Source organism: Aquarana catesbeiana, linkage group LG05, assembly GCF_042186555.1.
Source record: "Aquarana catesbeiana isolate 2022-GZ linkage group LG05, ASM4218655v1, whole genome shotgun sequence".
Taxonomy (NCBI): Eukaryota; Metazoa; Chordata; class Amphibia; order Anura; family Ranidae; genus Aquarana; species Aquarana catesbeiana.
This window is the reverse complement of record NC_133328.1, coordinates 148,010,278-148,031,880: the sequence shown is the minus strand read 5'-3', so window position 1 is coordinate 148,031,880 and position 21,603 is coordinate 148,010,278. Positions and strand designations below refer to the sequence as shown.

Sequence of the window (21,603 nt, the reverse complement as noted above, 5' to 3'; positions counted from 1 at the left end):
AATACCTAGTCACTGGTGCTCTCCAGACACTTTTTCTATGCTTTCTCTGCAGTCTTATATTTCCCTTTCTTTTCCCTTTCCCTTCCCCTTATGTGGAAACCAACAGAATAAAGGTAATGGGAATGGTACCCAATGGTTCTAATAAAGGAATAAGCCTCAAATTCTCAGCCCACATGGCCAACTTATATACCTTCAGAGGTAGGGTCCCACCTAAGGGTGTGTCACAGCAGTGGAACCAGAAAAGGCTCTGTGGCTAACTAACAAAGTTACATAGTTACATACTTAGTCTGGCTGAAAAAAAGTCTATGTAGTTCAACCAATGAGTACACAAAGGTTTGCAGAGCCTGGGGCTTAAAAATCACACTCCAAGCAGGTCCTGCAATCACCCTGTCCAGCACAGACTAGGTATGGCCTCTGAAGCTGCTGCTGAGGAATTGCCAATCCAGAAAGCTGCATAAAGAGACTAGCTCAAGCAGTGTGTAGTGAAGTCTTCATTGAAGAAAAATTATTCATGCAAAAAAGACAAAAAATTGTTCGTAAAACTGATTAAAGAATATGTTACCCCAACATTTCAGATTCCTGATATGGGTCTGTTGTACCATGTAATTGTGTTAAAAAGAATCCAATTCTCTTTGTATGTCTTCTTTTGTGTGAAATACCTGGTGTTCCTACTAGTCCCCTTGCTTTCCTGGGAACCCCCACAAAAAGTCACGGGGTGATGCTCCAGGCTCCTCTCGGTCCAAGCCCTCTGAACAGCCTCTGGGGAGTGCAGGCTAGGAAAGAGCTTGTCTCAGCTCAATGTATAGAAACAGGGAGGGGGGGGGGGCATGGCCTGGATGGAGTCTGGGCTGAGGCTACTCTTGCCATCGCCACCTATGGGTTTTCCCGGATGTGTGGCACCTGGAATGACCCCTGCTTACCTATTTCAAACTGACTACACCGGGCATACTGTAAGAGCACATTCATTTCAGCGTGCTCAGTTTTCTGGCTGTGCTGGAAGCAAGTCCTCCAGTGGTTAGACTTGTGCTGATACACTCCCCTGCACAGCCATTCACTGGCAAGATCAGTGTATTGCTGTTTTTTCACCCCCACCTTTCTGAGCAGCTGAGAACATGAGATTATGTGATTAAGTGATCAAAAGAAAGAAATACTTGTGTCGAGTTTTCCTTAGTGCGTATAATTGTCTGTGAACTCAGTTGGCAAGATTTCACCTGATTTTTTTGCCCCTGTAATAGCAGAACAAGAAATGAGGTTAGTGGTTGTCACTGGGATTGGAAGACATAGTGATTTGTTTTCGGAATGTCTAAGTAACATTTTTCTTTAAAAATGTAACAATTTTACTGTTATTAAAAAAAAGGCGAGACTTAAAAAATTCAGAATTTAATAGCAATACTAAAATCAGTGTGTTCATCTTTTAGGACTCACGGCAGCAGTTTTTGCTAATCTAGCAATAATTTTAACTTGCCTTGAGATTCTGTAAAGGTTACATGCCAGTTGTAAAGTATATAATTGAAAATGAAATGTTAGTAAGCTTTATTCTGATGACATAGAAATATAATTTGCATATTTAAAGCAAATTCATATACCTCAGCAGTTTAACAGACAATCTGAAAAGTGTTTCACCTATTGCAAAACAGTTTCTTTGCATTCACTATTTGCATCTTTTGAATGGTATTTTTCAGTTAAGCATAATGCAGTCAGCTGTTATATTGTGTTTTTTCTTCAGATAGTTTAAGAAAAGCATCACAAAGGCAACCTAATTATTATTTTTGTTGGGATATCTCTGTAATACAACACGGTCCTAAGAAATTAATAGGTTGCCCAGACTGCCTTACTAGCAGATACATAGAATGGAGTTGATTTGCTAAAGTAATACTGTTCACTTAAAGTGGTTGTACACCCTGTAGAACCACTTTTACCTACAGGTAAGCCTATATTAAGGCTTACCTGTAAGTGCTTGCAATATCTCCTAAACCTCCACGGTTTAGGAGATATTTACTAAAAAGACGAGCGCCGATGACTACGCTGCTTGCGCCGATGTCATTGGCGCATGCGCCCTTTAGAAAGGGCACATCGGTCCGTTTCTAATAGGGGTCATGCCGTGACTGCCGACTCCCGCGCGCATGCGTGGGAGTGATGTCACGCAACACCGGTCTGTCACAGAACAGGAGTTCACGGCCCCGGAAGGAAGAGGGAAGCTGGAAACTCCCTGCTCGTGGGGACAACGGTGACAGCGCGGGCTTCGGTGTCAGGTAAGTGACACATAATGGGCTACTATGCGATGCATAGCCCATTATGCTTTAACTTTGCAGGGAAATAAAGAGGAAGTAAAACCCACCAGGGTTTACTTCCTCTTTAACAGAGTGAATGTCCACGTAGCTTAGTAAATAGGTTGAAGCCGTTTATTCACTAAGCTAGGTGAACATACAGTATGCCTTTCAAAATAAACAGGCAGCTTCCAAAGTAAACACTCACTTTGCTAAGGGAACATTCTCTGTTTCTTTTCGCTTTGAAATCTAATCCTGGCACAAATATAGATCTTGATATTAGATAGGTAGATATGACTGATATTAGGTAGCTATGACTGTAAAATAGGTACTCTAAACTAATCAAACATTTATTCAATTCTAGCATAATCAAACATATTTACCTCTTACCTCTCTACAGCTGGCCATACACTTTACAATCTAATTGTACAATCTCTGTATGATCTCTTTAAATGGTAACTCCACTTTTGTGGTGGAAAAAAATAGCAAATAAAGAAAATATATAGTGTATACAATTGCGACACAAGTCATATTGTAATTGAATGTTATTAAAATGTACCTTTCCTTTTCAATCTTCAGCCGCTGTAATGCTAAAAATGCAATGCAATATGGCTACCTGGAGGTGTTCTGTACACAGAATGTATACAGAATGTCCCCAGAAATGTAATTTGCTGCTTGTGTAATTGGCTCACTGATTTTCCCAGAAGTCTGCACTAAGATAAAAGTCAGATATCAGGCATCCCCTGCAACAAAAATGTCCTCATTAGTGCCCTGCAAATGCTGCAACTGATTTAATATTTTGAATCCACTCCCATTAGATTCACTTTCCCACATGGACACAGACAAACACACAGGGATTTCTTCAGAATAACAAAAGGTAGGAATCTGCAACAAAGTTAAAATCCTTGCAATGTACATAGATCACCCAGAGGAGAATGTTTTTCTTTCAACAAAAGTGGAGTTACACTTTATGGTTGAACATACACTAAACAATCTGTACTATCTCCGTTATCTCTACCATTAACTATGTAGTACAAGAGCTGGCCTGATTTGATGTTGATTGAATGGATTGTTTAGGTTGATCCTTATATTGCATTGTTTTGGTAAATATTGGGGAGACTGTGCATTCAGATTGTATAGGGTATAGCCGGCTTTGGATTTACCAAAACTGTGTAGTATGAGAACAAACTTAAACAAACTATTGAATGTGTATCAAATCAGACAGGCCCTTAAACTGTAAAAGTGATGGTAGCTTTAAAGACAGTTGTACATTCAGTTTGTATTATGTATGGCTAGCCAAAAAGCTGGCCATGCACTAATCAAAAGTCAGCTGATTTAGCAGGGACTGGCCAAATTTCTATCAGTGTATGGCTGTCTCCGCTTGACAGAAGTAGATGCTAAAAACTTTTATCTATGAGTGTATTCTGACAGCGGCAGACCTTGCTTGTTTGTGTGGATGGAGTTTTTCTTTTTTTTTTCAAATTTGCCTAAGTTTATGGGCGGCTTAAATCCACCTTGTTGCAGTCAAATTGCCTACAGCTCAACTTACAGGTGAAACTTGGTATAGCAAGCTGATCGGATACAATAATGTTCTAAAACTATTAATATATCTAAAATGTTGAACCTGATAGCTCCATAAGAAAATGCAAACAACAGAGAGTTAAGGGGCAGGATGGATGAACTCCACTATGATACTGTAAGGAGAATAGGAAGTAGTAGTCAAAATTTAAAGAGGAAAGTTCCACTTTATGTCCTCCTCCCCCCTTCCTCTATCACATTTGGTACATTATTATTATTCTTTTTTTTGGGGAGTGGGTACCTAGTTTTGATAGTTCAGCCTCCCTCTTTGCCTGCAGCCTTCTGGGACATATCACAGGTCCTAGAAGGCTGTGGGACAATTCACAAAGCGCGGCGTGATCTACGCATGTGCGGTGGACAGCCAGCTGTGAAGTCGCAAGGAGTCACAGCCGGCTTCCCACACTAAAAATGGGGGCGCCGGGGCGGATAGTGCTGGATCCTTGGACAGGTAAGTGTTCTTTTATTAAAAGTCAGCAGCTACAGTATTTGTAGCTGGTGACTTTTATTTTTTTCTTTCTAGGGTGAAGATCCTCTTTAATAAAGCCTGGAAATGTCCTTTAATGCTATATCTTGCAGTATACTGTAACATCTGATCTCTCTGTATAATGATTCACCATTTTTGTGTGCCTTGAAAAACCTTAGGTGTCTGCTTATTACTGTTTGTGCCACAGTGATAAAAGCAAAACATTTTTTCTTTTAGATTGTAGAAGCCGTGTATGTTCCTGTACCTGAGGGAATGTATTCTGAAAAAGTTTCAAATACCATTAAAAGGTAACAACATGTATTATTTATATTTAGAACTCACATTGATTATTCCTGAGAAAGCAATATATATTAACATTCTACAAATTGTAAATAATTAGCATGAGCTGTCTGGGATTAAAACAAATCCCAGATGTTTTTTTAATAAATTCTGATGTGTGTGTACCTAAAGTAATACTATAAATCGATTATTTCTTCTACAAAAAAATCAATACCTACATTGTTATTCAATAGGGTAATGTCCATGAGCAGTTTATAAGCTTGTATTCGCCCATTGCATTGTTAAGTGTTGTCAAGTTTCATGAAGGATTTGCTACCACTCATAACATGTTACCACATTTTATAAACAGCATATATATTTGTGATCCCACTTGGTGCATTATATGTGTCATATGGGCTGCTATCTTTTATTTTCAAAGCTTAACTGAACAAACTAAGCATATAAGCTGATTGGTTGCCATGTACAGCTTGCACCAATATACTTGACTATACTACACAACTCTTGATTATTAGTAAAGCTGGCCATAGATGGACTGAAATTTTGCTGGAAATTTGATCCATCTATTGCCATTCCCTTTCAAAAGCAGCCAGTCTAATGACCGACTGCTCTCAAACTGACTTGTTGGAAAATTTAGCTTCAGTCAGTGCAGCAAATCAGCTGCTCCATTTTGTTTTTAGGCACTACACCTTTTCTGTGCACTGTTTTCAAGAAAAGCCACCCACACAGCTATTCTCCCTGCTGGGTTGCTGTATAATTTACGGGGGACATGAGTACACCCTGCAAAGGTCTTACTGGGGATTGTCTCACCTCATATAAATACTATATCTTCACCTTGCCCTTGAGTCTGCATATGGCTCCATTCAAGCTTTCAGGTACACAGTTATAGCCAGCTTCCTTTACCTTTAAATAATTTGTTGTTCTTACAGAACATAGTCCACCTGCCTGCGAGAAATCCAGTTTTATTTGTTCAGCGAAGAGCCCTCTGTCCCCCTCATATCCTGTTCACAAGGCCGGTGGCCGCTATGCCATCTATGTTGCTGCTCGCTGCAGTTGATGGACCCAGGAGTCTCAGACTCCTGGTCTGATCCACCCACTGTCCTGTGTAGTTAGATGGGCATGCATGACACCAATGACCCAAAGCCACTGGATGCCATGCATGCCCATACCTTTACACTGCCTCCACCATGTTTTACAGATGACGTTATGTACTTTGGATCATGAGCTGTTCCAAGCCTTCTCCACACTTTTTTCTTCCCGTCATTATGGTACAGATTGATTTTAGTTTCATCCATCAAAAGAATGCTTTTCCAGAACAGGTCTGGCTTTTTAGATGGATTTTAGCAAAGTCTAATGTGGCTTTTCTATTCTTCAGGCTTATGAATGGTTTGTACCTTGTGGTGAACCCTCTGTATTTGCACTCGTGAAGTCGTCTCTTGATTGTAGACTTTGACAATGATACGCCCACCTGGAGAGTGTCCTTTACTTGTCTGAATGTTATGAATGGGTTTTTCTTTACCATAGAGAGGATCCTGCGATCATCCACCACTGGACGTCAAGGCCTTTTTATGCTGCTGAGCTCACCAGTGCATTCTTCTCTCCTCAGAATGTACCAAACTGTTGATTTGGCCACTCCTAATGTTGCTGCTATCTCTGTGATGGATTTGTTTAATTTTTGAAGCCTTACAATGGCCTGTTTCACTTGCATGGACAGCTCATTTGAAGGCATGATGTAGGTTCACAGCAATAGATTCCAAATGCAAATACCACACTTAGAATCAACTCCAGACCTTTTACGTGCTTAATTGATTAATTGATTGAAGAAGTAACGAAGGAGTAGCCCACACCTGGCCATGAAAGAGCTTTTGCTTCAATTGTCCAATTACTTTTGGTCCCTTGATAAAGTGGGATGGCTATTCCTAAGAGTACATACCCTCAAATTAAACCTGAGAGTGTGCACTTTCAGCCCACATCCATTATATAACTATAGCTTGAATATGTTTTGTAAATACCTGAAAAAACTAAAATTGTGCCTGTGTCCAAATATATATGGACCTAACTGTAACTGTATAATCGTGCAGATTATGTAGTCAATATAAAAGTAATTTTACACCGGATTTCCTAGGCAGGGCTTAAGCATCACATGGAAAATTTAAGGAAGTTACAGTCTCCTGACTACTTTGGTTTAGTAGGACTCACAGTCTGCATTTGCCTCAGCTGTAATAACTTAGCCTTCTGGCTAACCAGACTACTTTGTCCCTCAGTCCTCTTCCAGACAGACTTTCACCACTCTCCGATCATGACCTTGGCAGGTTGCCTTTCTTTATTGGGAGACAGGCCAGAGCACACACAAACACACACACTCCCAGTGTATCTGTACACATGCTGCTGCCCTTTACAGCACAGCTCGCCTAGTGAGGGAGCAGCCCTGAACTCTACTCAGCTCTACTCTACTCAGCTCCCTTACCATGAAGCCTGTGGAAACCCACACAATCAATAAGTGCTGGTCAAAACATAGACACAGGGTTGGGGGCTTCATCTCACCCAATACACTACAAAGCCCCTGAGCTCCAGGATCTGATCCTGGATCTACCAATCCTGGAAAGGCCAGTTTTCTCACAATGAGACACCTCAACCTGCATGGATGAGAATCCTGGGTGACAACAAATACTAAACCTCTCCAACCACAAATTTCTTCTGTGCACTTGCCTTGACTCCCTCACGACTCATAAAAACAATTGAATGCAGCACTTCTGATTCAACAGCTCTTGACTCAACAGAACTTTTGATGATAGGAGTGTCCTCTGTGCTTTGGGTATCTGATTTGATAGGTTTTTGGCCAATCAGAAGTAGACAGAATGATGTGCATGGGTTACTTTGCTTTTTTAATGGAGGGTTTTGCCTCTCACGCTGAACATACACTACCTCAGTTCTGGCCCTCTAAGAAATGTTCTTTTCCCATGCTGCCTCTAATGATGAGGATTCACATGCCGCTTTCCTCATTGGCTTACCTTTAAATAGACTATCCCCCTTTCAATCCATCATGAATGCTGCTGCCAGACTTATCCACCTTACAAACCACTCAGTGTCTGCTACCCCTCTCTGCCAATCCCTCCATTGGCTGACAATCGCCCCAACTAATTAAATTCAAAATACTAACAAGTTACAAAGCCATCCACAACTCTGCCTCCAGCTACATCACTAGCCTATTCTCAAAATACCAACCTAATCGCCCTCTCCGTTCCTCCCAAGACCTCCTGCTCTCTAGCTCCCTCATCACCTCCTCCCTTATCCGCCTCCAGGACTTCTCCCGACTGTGTCCAAATGTATCCACTTTTAGGCTTCAGAGAAGCTGTCACGTACCTTTCAGCGGAGTTCGAAATGACGAGGGCAGCTTCTTGCACGGTCCCGGTCCTAGCACCCCTGGAGGTTGAGACAGGGCTGCTAGGGTGGCGGAAGGGTGCAGGTGCCTGCTGGCAGGATCATGAACACCGGAGCCTTCGTGGAGAAGGTGGGATGCTGATCACAGGATTGGTTTAGGAAGAGTCCAACAGGAACACTTGCAGAGTCAGGGGCAGGCAGGAGTTGGTCAAGATCAGATCAGGAGAAAGAGCCGTAGTCAGAAGTGCAAGCCGGGGACGGTACAGGAAGCAGAGGCAGGCAGAGATGCAGGGGTAATCCGAGAGAGTAGTCGTGGAAGCCAGAAGTTCAGGATCAAGGTAATCAAACAAGACAGCAGCAAGGATACAGGAACGAGCTGAGACAATCCAGCACTAACACTAGTACACTGATTATTTAAATAGGGCGCCTTGCGCCGTGATTCGTTGGCGGGCGAACGTGCCGCGCTGACGTGCACTCGTTCGTATGGGTGCGTCAACGTGCGTGCCTGGTCCGGGGCTCGCTCGCTCTTGCCGTACATTTGAGCGAAGAATGCTGGCTGGCGCACGGGAACGAGCATTTGTTGCGATGGTTCTCTGACATTGCCCCCTCCTTATGGGCAGCCTCCGGATGCTCATCTGGGTCCTCCTTTCCGGATGAGAGCGATGAAAGGCTTGCATAAGTTTTGGGTCATGGAGGTTTGTCTCTGGTTCCCAGGAATTTTCTTCTGGACCAAAACCTCTCCACTTAGATATTGATTCTGTCCCTGCCTTCTCCTGCAATCTACAATGGTTTCAATATCGAACTCCTCCTCTCCATCCACCCTTATAGCTTAGCTATAGGAAAAGGTCCCAGGTATTTAGGTCCCAATTTCCTGGATGGACAGGCCAATTTCAGATTTAATGTTGAAAGCCACACACTGTCACCAACTTTCAAATCCAGTTCTCCTCTCCTCCTCCTGTCGAAGAACCTTTTATTATCTTCCTGTGTCCTGGAAATGGTCTCTCTCAGCACCTGGTTATTGGTAGCAAGGAAGTTTAGTCTGTCCTGAACAGCTGGCAAAGGAGAATCCGGAATCAGCATTGGCAAGAAAGAGGGATGAAACCCATAGTTTGAGAAGAAGGGGGATTGATTGGTGGCTGCATGGGCAGAGTTATTAAATGCGAATTCTGCCAAGGGCAGTAGTGAGGCCCAATCTTCTTGGGTAAAGAAGGTGAAGCAGTGCAGGTATTGTTCCAGCGTTTGATTGGTACGCTCAGTCTGCCCATTGGACTGGGAGTGGTAAGCCGAAGATAAATTGAGTTTGATGCCCAGCGCTTCGCATAGTGCTTTCCAAAATCTTGAAGTGAACTGCACCCCACGATCTGAAGCTATGTCACTAGGAATTCCGTGCAGTCTAACCACCTCTCTAATGAAAACTTTAGCAGTTTCTGTTGCTGATGGGGTCCCTTTCATGGGGATAAAATGTGACATCCTGGTGAGGCGATCCACCACCACAAAGATGGATGAAAACCCTTCAGATGGAGGGAGCTCTACAATAAAATCCTTTGTGATTTTATCCCAGGGTCTTTCAGGAATGGGTAGTGGTCTTAATAAGCCCCATGCTTTGCTTTTGCTGTTCTTATTCCTGAGGCAGATTGAGCAGGAACCAACATATTTCCTGCAATTACTTTTACACATTTTCCATCGGAATTTCCGACACACAAAGTTTGAGAGCAGGCTATAAAATTTTCCGACAACGGATTATGTTCCAATCGTGTGTACATAAATATGATGCACAAAGTGCCACGCATGCTCAGAATAAATTAAAAGATGAAAGCTATTGGCTACTGCCCCGTTTATAGACCCGACGTACGTGTTTTACGTCACCACGTTCAGATCAATCGGATTTACCGACAACTTTGTGTGACCGTGTGAATGCAAGACAAGTTTGAGCCAACATCCGTCGGAAAAAATCCATGGATTTTGTTGTCGGAATGTCCGATCAATATCCGACCGTGTGTACGGGGCATAAGAGTTCAGGCTCTGAAAAGGGGAAAATCCTTCCAAATGGAATTTCTGCCCCTGGTAAAAGTTCAATCGGGCAATCGTAGGCCCGGTGGGGGGGAAGAGTGTCTGCTTTCTGCTTATCAAAGACATCCAGGAAATCATGGTACACGGATGGAACAAGGTCTTGGGATTCAGATACTGGTTTAAGACAGCCAACAACTGGGGTCTGGTACTGCCCACTAGACTGGACAAGGTGTTTCTCCTAGCTGACAATTTCACATTCAGCTCCGCTGCTCAAGTAAGTGGACTTTAATTCTTTGTTGCATGCAAGCTGTGGGGTCTAATGATCTTCTTATTCAAGGCAATCCTCTATGCACAACACCACACTCAATCCTTTAAAAAGAAATCTCAAAAATAAAACAGGTCTCCGTACTCTCTGGACAGGGTGATCAAGCCGAGTTAATTGTTTGGTAGCTTTGCTCAATACTGTTGAGTGCCTTGAAGTCTTCCTTCCATTCACTGGAGCATCATGATAACAGATGCCAGCCCACTGGGCTGGGTAGGTGTGCTGGGTCACCTCATGGCTCAGAATCTGTGTTCCCAGGAGGAGACTCACCTTCCTATCGAAGTTTTGAAACTTCAGACTGTCTGACTGTTACTCTTGCCCAGAAAAGTTACCTGCAAGAGAATTGTGTGTAAGCACAGTGGTGGCATTCATCAACCACCAAGGATGAACAAAGAAGGTGGCTGCTGTACTTGAGTTATCTCCTTTTATGATGTACACACAAGGTATATACTATTGGCAGGCTGACTATCTAAGGCACCGGATTCTGCATCAAGAAGAGTGGTCTCTCCACCAGAAAAACTTTAACCAGTTAAGACTGTGGTGATGACACAAGACACGGACTTTATGTTGTCCTGCCTCATTTGCAAGGTGGACAGGCTTTCAGCCATATATAAGGATCTTATTTGGACCAGTACTCTCTGATTTATGCTTTTTGTCTTAAAATGTTTCTACCTTAGCTGCTCTGAAGGATCAAAGCCAAAGGGATTCCAGTCATTTTTGCAATGCCTGAATGGCCTTGTGGTGTTGGTGCAGGGACCTAGTTTTTCTGGCTGTAGACACTCCCTGGTGCCTTCCTCTTCTTCTAGTGTTGCTGTCTCAAGGACCAATCTTCCATCCTGCTTTTCAGTGGCTGGTTTTAATGGTCTGACTATTTGAAAGTCAGGCCAGGAAGTAAAGGGGACTGTCTTTAGCTGTCATCCCTTTGTTGACTCATTCCCAGAAGAGGGCCTTTTTGGTGGCTGTCTCTATGACTCAGGGAGATTTCTACACATCTGGTCATGCATAAGGACAAGTTGTGCTTTGCCCAAAGCTGTCTTTCTCTTTTAGGGTGGGGTCATTTTTTTTCACTGAGAGAAGGACATTGTCCTACTTTCCGAAACCAGTTCTTAGTCCGTAAAAGATAGCTCTTCATTGCCTTGGTACGGTTTAGGCTTTTCATGTTTATTTGAATGCTAGGACCTCCTTCTACCTGATGGATTTCTTCTTTGTGTTCACTGTTGGGCCATCAAAAAATGCATGATTGTGCAGGTGGTGATGTAGGGTCCTTGCCCTGGGGAAGAATTCCTTGCCGTACTGTAGTTGTTTGCAAGTTTTGCTCCCCTATAAAGGCACTGCTTTTGGACATCCATCTTCCATGAAGAAAAAGGAAAGCTGTGTCCATCAAAGATCAAAAGATAACATAAGATTTTTTTTGGATTCACTATAAAATCCTTTTCTCTGAGTTTATTGACTGAAATATTACCTGCCTCTTTGTTTTTGTTGGCAGTTGCCCATATTTGTTGGAGTGTTTTTTCTCCTTGTTACTTCTTGTTTACTTACTGAGCCACCAGCAGGGGCCACTCCTTGGTTTAGCTTTTGGAGAATAGAGAAAGCTATGTCCGTCAATGAACTTAGAGAAAAGAATTTAATAGGGAGTATAAAATAGAAAAAAAAAAGAAAGGGATATATATATATATATATATATATATATATATATATATATATATATATATATATATATATATATATAATACAAATCAATGTCAATCAATCTTTTTAGTGCCAGACTAAACCAAGTGCATATACTGCATAGATATTGACTAATGACTGTTTATTTTTCCATGGGCATAACTATATAGATACAATATGCAGATAGAATCACCACAATCAACTGTAAGCTTATGTATACATATATTCTCTTTTGCTCTGGCATGTTGACAGATACTAGATTGATTATTCCCCAGGTGTTTGACATCAGATGCTGATCTTCGTCCAGACATTGTAGAAGTATGTGCTCTAATATCCGATATCACGATGAGGTATATGGACAACTTATCTTCAAGCCAAATTGCCTCAGAGAAAAAACTGGAAAGAGAGAGAAAGCGTGCACAAAAATATTTCATTGAAGCTAACAAAAATACAGGGACGTATCGTCACCGCCACCCTTCACTACCTTATGTGAGTACATTACCTTTTTTTTTTCTAAAGAACCAAAGCACATTTCCAGACTTGTTTAATGGGACTTTCTAATTCCCCTGTGTCTAAATATTCAACTGGGTTCATTCTGTTAAGTAAATGTTATAATTTAAAAGAAATTGCTAATTTTCCTCATCATTGTGTTGATTGGTTTTTAGGGTTTATATGTATTTAGTCTGCATCTTTTAAATCTGTAAAGTCTGTTTCTTACAAACCTGTTAAATGTGCTTTTTTCCTAATGAATTCAGAAAACTCAAAGAAAACAAAACTTTAAAGGTGGATGGTCTCTCAAAGAAACATTTTCACTGACATATAAAAATCAAACAGCTTTATTTACGAAGTACGTTAAAATGTATTAGGGATATCCCTAGTACATTTTAATGCGCTTCTTAAAAAGAGCTGTTTGATTTTAATATGTCAGTGTGAGTGTTTCTATGAAAGACCAACTCTAAATCTAAAGTCCTATTTTCTTTGAGTTTTCTGGCTTCTTTCGTAAATAAGCATATTTAGCATGGTTTATTATGTGGTGGTACACCATAGTTAATACTAAAAAGATATGAGTCTTACAAACCAGTAATGATTTAAAAATCAAAGTGTTATTTTACCTAGAAAAGAATGTGCCTCTTCCAGGACGGCAAGGTTGGGGATGTTACAAACAATGTTGAAGATCTTCTACAGAGTTGAAATCATGCAGATGGATATGACAGTGGGCTGTATGTATAGGAGAGGAGTACAGAGGGTATGGCAGGAGGCAATATGTGCTGGAGAGTATTGCACAGGGAATGGCAGTGGACAGTATGTGCAGGAAAGAAGTACAGAGAGTATGACAGCGAGCAGTATTTGCAGAAGAGGAGTGTAAAGGGAGTATATGTGTAAGCATTATATGCTATAGAGAAAATCAGAGTGTGTGGCAGTAGACAGTATGTACAGAAAAGTGCACAGGATATGATGGTGCAGACGTATGCAAGAGAGGAGTGCTGTGAGTATGAGGGTTTGCCACTCACCTCTCTCATATTTATACATTAAGGTTTTGTCCGCTGACTTCTACTCCTTCTGGGATCTCTCTGCAGCCATTATGAACAGGGGGTGAGGTGTCTGGAAGTGGCTGCCTTTCAGTGGGGGTTAAGGCAGCTAGGGAGTTATATGTGTCAGCTAGGATTGAGGCAGCCAGGGAGGGATGTGTGCCAGCGGGGGCCTAAGGAAGACAGGGAAGGGTATTTGTCAGTTTGGGGCGGGGGGTTGGTGAATGGGCCAAATAGAGATATTGGTCAGTGCGTGAGGCAGCAGTGAAGGGACATATCAGTGGGGGAAGGAAGGGAGCTAATGGAATAAATAAGTGATATTTTAGCCAGTAGCTGTTATCTCTTCCGCATTTCCCTTGTAAGGACCAAACTGTCTGTCTCTATGGACGTTGGGGGGGGGGGGGTTATATGGTTACTCTGTTCCTGTGGGTTTCTGGATGTTAATTTCCATTTCAACTTGTTTGACTGTATGTCAGTTTAAAATTAAGCACTATAATTACCATAGTATTTTGAAGATATTGTGGAAAAGGGGGGAAGTCTAGTTTATGTGAATTCTATTCACCAACAAGACTCCAACACTCTGCTTGAATTTTCCACTCTAAACCAACTCAGAAAGCTTTGGCCTGCTCAATTTCCAATGAGTGAGATTCACTCCTGAATTAAATCTAATCCAATCTGCCTTGACACACTTCATAAAAGAACAGGGATGCCTCTAATGCCGCATACACACGATCGCACATTGATCGGACATTCCGACAACAAAATCCATGGATTTTTTAGGACGGATGTTGGCTCAAACTTGTCTTGCATACACATGGTCATACAAAGCTTGTCGGAAATTCCAAACGTCAAGAACGTGGTGACGTACAACGCGTATGACGAGCCAAGAAAAAAGAAGTTCAATAGCCAGTGCGGCTCTTCTGCTTGATTCCAAGCATTCGTGGAACTTTGTGCATCAGAATTGTGTACACACGATCAGAATTTCCGACAACAGATTTTATTGTTGGAAGATTTGAGATCCAGATCTCAAATTTTGTGTGACGGAAATTCCGATGGAAAGTGTCTGATGGAGCCTACACACGGTCGGAATTTCTGACAAAAAGCTCCCATCGAAAATTTTCCGTCGGAAAATCCAACCGTGTGTATGGGGCATTAGAGTATCAGTAAATTCTTAAATATAATAAAAGAGACATATTTATGACTGAGGTAAAACACAGTATACCAAAGCGGGCAAGCGCTAGAGACAGCACCTCCAATCTAAAGTGGATCAGCAATGATTCCGCTGATAGATAATTCCTTTCTAAGCTTTCTAATTATAGGATAATAGTGACTCTAATGCCATGTACACACGATCGGAATTTCGGCCCGCAAAAGACCGATGAGAGTTTTTCATCGGAAAATGCGACCGTGTGTATGCTCCATCGGTTTTTGCTGGCCGAATTCCAGCCAGCAAAAGATTGAGAGCATGCTCTCAATTTTTCAATCGGGAAACGTTCCTATTCGAAAATGGGATCGTCTGTGGCAATTCCGACGCGCAGAATTTCTACGCATGCTCGGAAACAATTCGACGCATGCTCGGAAGCATTGAACTTCATTTTCTCGGCTCGTCGTAGTGTTGTACGTCAATGCGTTCTTGACGGTCGTAAGTTAAGAGTGTTCTCCATGTCACCTCACACAGCCTGTTACATGGATGTTATAATGGATCCATGCCAGGAAGCCGTTTCTGTGGTTGTGTCAGTCTGCTTATATAGAGTTTGCTATCTGGTAAGCAGGATTTTTATGTGGTTTGCTGCACTTTGGATATCCCTTTCCATTATCATCCGGTGGATAGTTATATGCTCAATTGTTTTTTAACATCTGGTAAGCGGCTTTTTTGTAAGGTATATGCACTAGCTCTCCTAATGGAGATTATTCACTTTATTGCATGAATTGCATGTCACTCAGGGAACGACCCTATGTGTGCCTATAGGCACTGGGTGGTCTTATGATTTTTTTATGATTTTGTCACTGGTGGAGTGTCACACTTTTTTTCTTTTTTTCTGGTACTCAATCTGTGTCAGTATTACGCTATGTTTTTTTTAAAAAAAATTTGGGGTAAATCTCTGTGGATCCAATTCGGTTTACAAGTGCAATTCATCCAGTGCATACCGGGATTGGTTCCCTAAAGGCCCAGGCTGGGTTTAAAACCACCTGCTCAACTTGGCTTGCTATCTGGTAAGCATTTCATCTAACAGAAAATTTGTTTCACTTGAACCTCTACTATCAGCAATTGGACTATTGAGGATTTTTTGTATTCACATTTTTTGGCTGTTGGACATTCTTTTACAAGGAATATATTCATTTTTTATTAAAAGTCCTTTTTTTTCAACCAATTTTTTGTATTTATTTAGCATGTCTTTAATGCGCGGCTTTGTCATTTTTAGTAAGTTAAGAGAACTTTTGCGTGACTGTGTGTATGCAAGGCAAACTTGAGCGGAATCCCATCGGGAAAGCCGTCAGATCTTTTTCGGATGAGAAGTCCAATCGTGTGTACACGGCATTTGGCCGGCAACAATCAGTGTTGATGGGGGAAATCCCTCCCACGGAGCTATTGTGTTCTCCAGACAGGGGGGTGGGGGAAGCCATCCCCATCGGGAGGACACAGTAAGGACACAGTAAGATAGAGTCGAACCATCTATGGCTGACTTAATAACCCAATTAAGATGGTTTCAAAGGCTCGGTTCACACCTGTGCAGGCTTTTGTGCATCACATTGACATTTTTACAAAAGAAGTGTGCAAGCCTTAGCAAGGTGGATTGGTGTACCATTAGGAAGGGATGATGTTTTTGTGCATTACAGAAACAAGCACAATTTTGCTCACGTTCCTGCATTGCACAAATGTGATCCTAGCATTGGCATATCAGTTATATTAGAGTTTACATGCCAACATGGACAGGCCTTCCTAAGCTTGTTGCCTGGTTAACCATTTACAGCAATAATGCTCTTTAAAATTTCTGAGCAAAGGGCTGGATAAATCATTAGAACTTGATCCTGTAAGAAAACCATAGTCAGAAATTCCAGATTAATTGTAAAACATATTATTAAAATACATCATGTTGCAGAGCCTCTACTAGAGAAACACAATGACAGATTAGGGGTATATACAAGTAGATACAAGTAGAAACACAAACCTTCTCCTCCTATTACAGAAATTATCATTACACATGATAATAAATCTCTGCCATTGCAAATCATGAATGTGTATATATGCACCAATTCAGCAGAATAGGTTATAACTAAAAGACTCACAATTCCATTTTAAGATGTAATGTATTCAGTTTCAGGTCATTCATAAATAATTAAAACAAAATAAAACCAAAAGCTGAAACAAGATAGCATCACAAAATATCATTATCAAAAAAGATATGAAATGTATTGGTAGCACTATAGGTACAGGGTAAAGCACAAGGTGTATTGTAAGCATTGAAGGTAAAGCAGGGGTGGACTGACCATTCGGGCACTCGGGCACTGACTGAGGGCCCGGGGTCAGGGGGGCCCCATGAGCAGCTCAGTCTGCCCCTGGATGTGCCCACAGCTTATCATGCAGGATAGGGGAAATGTATGCACTGTGGAGGCAGTGAGCTATGTCATCCCTGCCTGCAGTTGATGAGGCTATATGAGAGGCTGGCCGGGATTACAGAGTGATTATAGAGCCATGAGGATGATAGCAGTGACAAGCGCTCCGGCCACCTCCCCTCCTGGGGAATTCAGCAGAGGGGCGGGGCCAAAGTATACATCCATGCCACGGGGGGAAAGCCAGTGAGAGACCTGGAGGCTGCAGAGTGAAGACATAGTGGAGTCCTGTAGAAGATAGCCACCTGACCTGCCTCATGTGCAGCAGTAGGTCAGTGTGTAATCACTGCAGTTTAGTGTGTCTATGATCACCAGCCAGGCTGATTGAGAGTTCCTTCTTGCCCAGTGCCCATCTACCAGGTGCTATTCCCTAATACACTGATATCTGTACACTGAGTACCACTCAGTGTACAGATATCAGTGTTGTATACAAGGATTAGCACTCAGTATACAGATATCAGTGTTAGGGTAAAGCAGTCAGTATATAGATGTCAGTTATATATAGGGAATACCACTTAGTGACATTCCCTATGTGTTACACTGACATCGATACACTTAGTGCTTTTCCCTAACACTGATATCTGTATACTGAGTACTATTCCTTGTATACAACACTGATATCTGTACACTTCGGCGGAAAGAACGATCAGTGAGAATAATGTTCCTTACATTGGTGGTCAGCAGAAAGAAAGTTCCTTACGTTAGTGGTCAGCTGAAAGAATGTTCCTTACATTGGTGGTCAACGGGAAGAATGTTCCTTACATTGGTGGTCAGCAGAAAGAATATTCCTTACATTGGTGATCAGTGGGAAGAATGTTCCTTACATTGGTGGTGGTCAGTGGGAAGAATGTTTCTTATATTGGTGGTCAGTGAGAATAATGTTCCTTACATTGGTGGTCAGCGGAAAGAATGTTCCTTACATTGGTGGTCAGAGAGAATAATGTTTATTACATTGGTGGTCAGTGAGACAAAAAAGGGAAATTTGGGACTTTAAAAGAAGTGGTTAACTCGTGATAAATGTAGTCAAATTTTATTGTTGGACTAAAAATTATATAGATGCATAACAATGGTAAAATTCATGTAAAAAAGTCAATGAGTAAATGTTATCATATTTGTACGTATGCATAAAAATATTATCATCATGTTCACAAATGTATATATGGTAAACACATGGCAGTCGTATGTAGCATGATCGATTCACATAACAGCTGGCAGCCTGATTGGTAATTAAAAAAAAAGTAGAAAATATGACAAATCCAGATATTATCCTAGTAGGGCACATAGCTACATCCTTATAGCCCGACGCGTTTCTGTGTAAAAACACTTCTTTAGGGGCGAATGTTGTAGAGTATCTATAAAAACATGTAACGTAAGAATTAATCCTAGTGTTGGGGTAAGTACAGCAGGACAAGACATGACAATATCATCCACCCTGAGTACTTACATGCCAGTAAGTAGCGACAGTGTGCAGTATGAGCAGAGCCATAGGAGTGGTCCCTCCCGGGAGCTGAGGTGATCATGTACCCCATAACCATGGGGGCGCACACGCAGAAACCCCCAAAAGAGGCGCAGACCCCTTGTCTCCAAAGTATGTCCAAATGGTGAGAAGTAACAGAAGTTATGGTATGACCTATAGTGAATAAATAAAGTGACCATTAGTTGGTGAAAGTGATGTGGAAGTAGAAACCTAAATGAAAGATAGGGTATAGTTTATAAGAACGGTGGTGGTGTGAACCACCTAAGGTGTATTGTAGTCAGTATCACAAGAAGTCACATTAACCAATGTGATGAGAAAATAGGAAAGAGAGAGAACACATGCTGATCAAACACTACCATTGGGTCACGTCTGTGTTTACTTGAGTAGAGGTGCAAAAATGAAGAAGCTTCCAAGAGGCGAGCGTGCCACATGTGTGTGAGGAGAGGGGAACTGCGCCCAAAGGGGAGGGGCCACCACCAACGTCACGTGCATGACAGGTGTGGGGGAGGGGCCCAAGCACGTACGGCAAGCGCCGCACGTGACTGAGCACCAGAATCCCCGCTGTCGGACATGAGGATAACAAATCGCAGCCCCGCTGTGGCGCCACGACGTGATGTCACATGACACACAGGGCCGCTGAGCGTGGTGCCAATGCGCTGTGGACACCCGCCCTCCACCCCTGAGAGGGGGAGAGGGGGAGAGGGAGAGTGGGCAGAGCGCATCGCAGCTCCCGGGAATCAGACAAAAACATAGGCCATTGGCATAATAGAGTAACTGCCACTGACTGAGCATGAATTGACATTATCTTGCCACCGACCACAAAATCTACACATAGATGGCAGGGGAACACTGCCAATCAAAGTCAAACACCTCCATCCCTGTTGCAAATGCAGTATAAGTGGGGAGTTTGGGACTTTAGATGAGGCGCATGTAATGTGCCTCCATCCCGGTTTCAGTGAGACAAAAAAGGGAAATTTGGGACTTTAAATGAGGTGGTTGATTCGTGTAGATAAATGTAGTTACATTTTATTGTTGGAGTAAAAACTATATAGATGCAAAACAATGGTAAAATTCATATAAAAATTCAATGAGAATAATGTTCCTTACATTGGTGGTCAGCAGAAAGAATGTTCCTTACATTGGTGGTCAGCAGAAAGAATGTTCCTTACATTGGTGGTAAGCAGAAAGAGTGTTCCTTACATTGGTGGTCAGCAGAAAGAATGTTTCTTACATTGGTGATCAGTGAGAAGAATGCTCCTCACATTGGTGGTCCGAGAGAATAATGTTTCTTAGATTGGTGGTCAGAGAGAATAATGTTTCTTACATTGGTGGTCAGAGAGAATAATGTTTCTTACATTGGTGGTCAATTGGAAGAATGCTCCTTACACTGGTGGCCTGTAGAAAGAATGTCCCTTACAATGGTGATCAGTGGGAAGAATGCCCCTTACAATGGTGATCAGTGGGAAGAATGCCCCTTACATTGGTGGTCAGTGGGAAGAATGCCCCTTACATTAGTGGTCAGTGGGAGGAATGCCCCTTACATTGGTGGTCAGTGGGAAAAATACCCCTTACATTGGTGGTCAGTGGGAAGAATGTCCCTTACATTGGCGGTCAGTGGGAAGAATGTCCCTTACATTGGTGGTCAGTGGGAAGAATGCCCCTTACATTGGTGGTCAGTGGGAAGAATGCCCCTTACATTGGTGGTCAGTGGGAAGAATGCCCCTTACATTGGTGGTCAGTGGGAAGAATGCCCCTTACATTGGTGGTCAGTGAAAATGATATAGTAAAGATAAAGTAAATAAAAATTATTTTTAAAAAATGTAAAACACACCCATGGCCCCCGCACACGCTCTATATGAAAAGCTTTATGTAGGACGAGCACATGTATGAAAACAATAATGGCACCACACATGTATGGTATCGTCGGGAACGTTGAAGTAAGAGCAATTCTAGAGCCATAATTTTGTAACATGCTGGACAGAGCTTTTTATTTTTTGTATATTTTTTATCAAACTGTTCAGCTAAGAAGACATTTGTTGCACCTGTTATATTGTGTTAATTTATGAAATCCTTAATTTTGGAAATGTACCATTGTTGCACTTTCTTTAATGTAAGTTTATTTTTCTTTATATTCTATAATAAACATTTATTTTGAACATAGTGCAGAGAAATTCTGTGATGAACGCGTGTGGGCAGTGCAATATATAGGTGGGGATTTGTGTGCGTGTGGCTTGAGTGTGGGCGGGAACACATGGGCGGGTACAGGGGGCCCCAAGATCCCCTTCTGCCCGGGGGCCCCATGAGTTGTCAGTCCACTCTTGAGGTAAAGAGTGTATTGACAGCACTAAAAGCAAAAAAATAAAATAAAATCAAAGGAATTGGTCTGGTCATAGTGAAATCAGATGTGGATAGAATGAACAAATGTGTATGAAAACAAACTGATATAGCTATATACAGTGGTGGACTGGGGCTCCCAGTTGAAAGTTAGGTCTGTCTGCCTACTTCACTAATGCCGGCCATACACGGTTTGAATTTCGTAAGAATTTTCTTTAGAAAATCGTATGAAAGAATTGTCGTATGAATTTCGCACCATTAGTGGGCTGCAACAACGGACGATTTTCGCGCAGCAATCAAATTTGAGGAATCGGACATGTTGGAAATTTTTAGAAAAACAAACGATTTTCTAATCAATGATTGGAGAATCGTGCGAGAAATGTAATAAGAAAAGAAAATTTACGGAGAGAAAAGAAGGTTCCCGGCCACAAAAATTCTTTTCTGTAGCAACATGCGGTGAAATTGAAGGCTTGGTTGGCCGAATTTCGAAAATCAATGGTGGCATCATCGGATCACAAAAAAAAGAACATTCTGATTTTGAAAAGAAAATTTGTTTGAAATTCGACCGTGTATGGCCTGCTTAACCCATCAAATTTTGCAACTTGACACAGCTACAGTCATCATCCAACCACATTGCCTTCATTTCTGAAACCACAATTTAACAC

The 21,603-nt window shown here is 41.9% G+C and overlaps 1 protein-coding gene across 3 annotated transcripts in view; it reads left to right on the top strand.

Annotated features, from left to right (window-relative positions):
* Window positions 1–21,603, top strand: part of NEK10 (NIMA related kinase 10) — a 515,946-nt gene that overhangs the window by 258,617 nt on the left and 235,726 nt on the right. For all 3 annotated transcript variants that reach the window (XR_012244412.1, XR_012244413.1, XM_073630267.1), the window contains exons 25-26: window positions 4,546–4,616; window positions 12,262–12,475. Coding sequence is in view for 1 of the 3 variants with exons in the window: in XM_073630267.1 (XP_073486368.1) it covers window positions 4,546–4,616; window positions 12,262–12,475 (285 nt within the window). In the remaining 2 variants the exon portion in view is untranslated. The remainder of the gene's footprint in view (window positions 1–4,545; window positions 4,617–12,261; window positions 12,476–21,603) is intronic.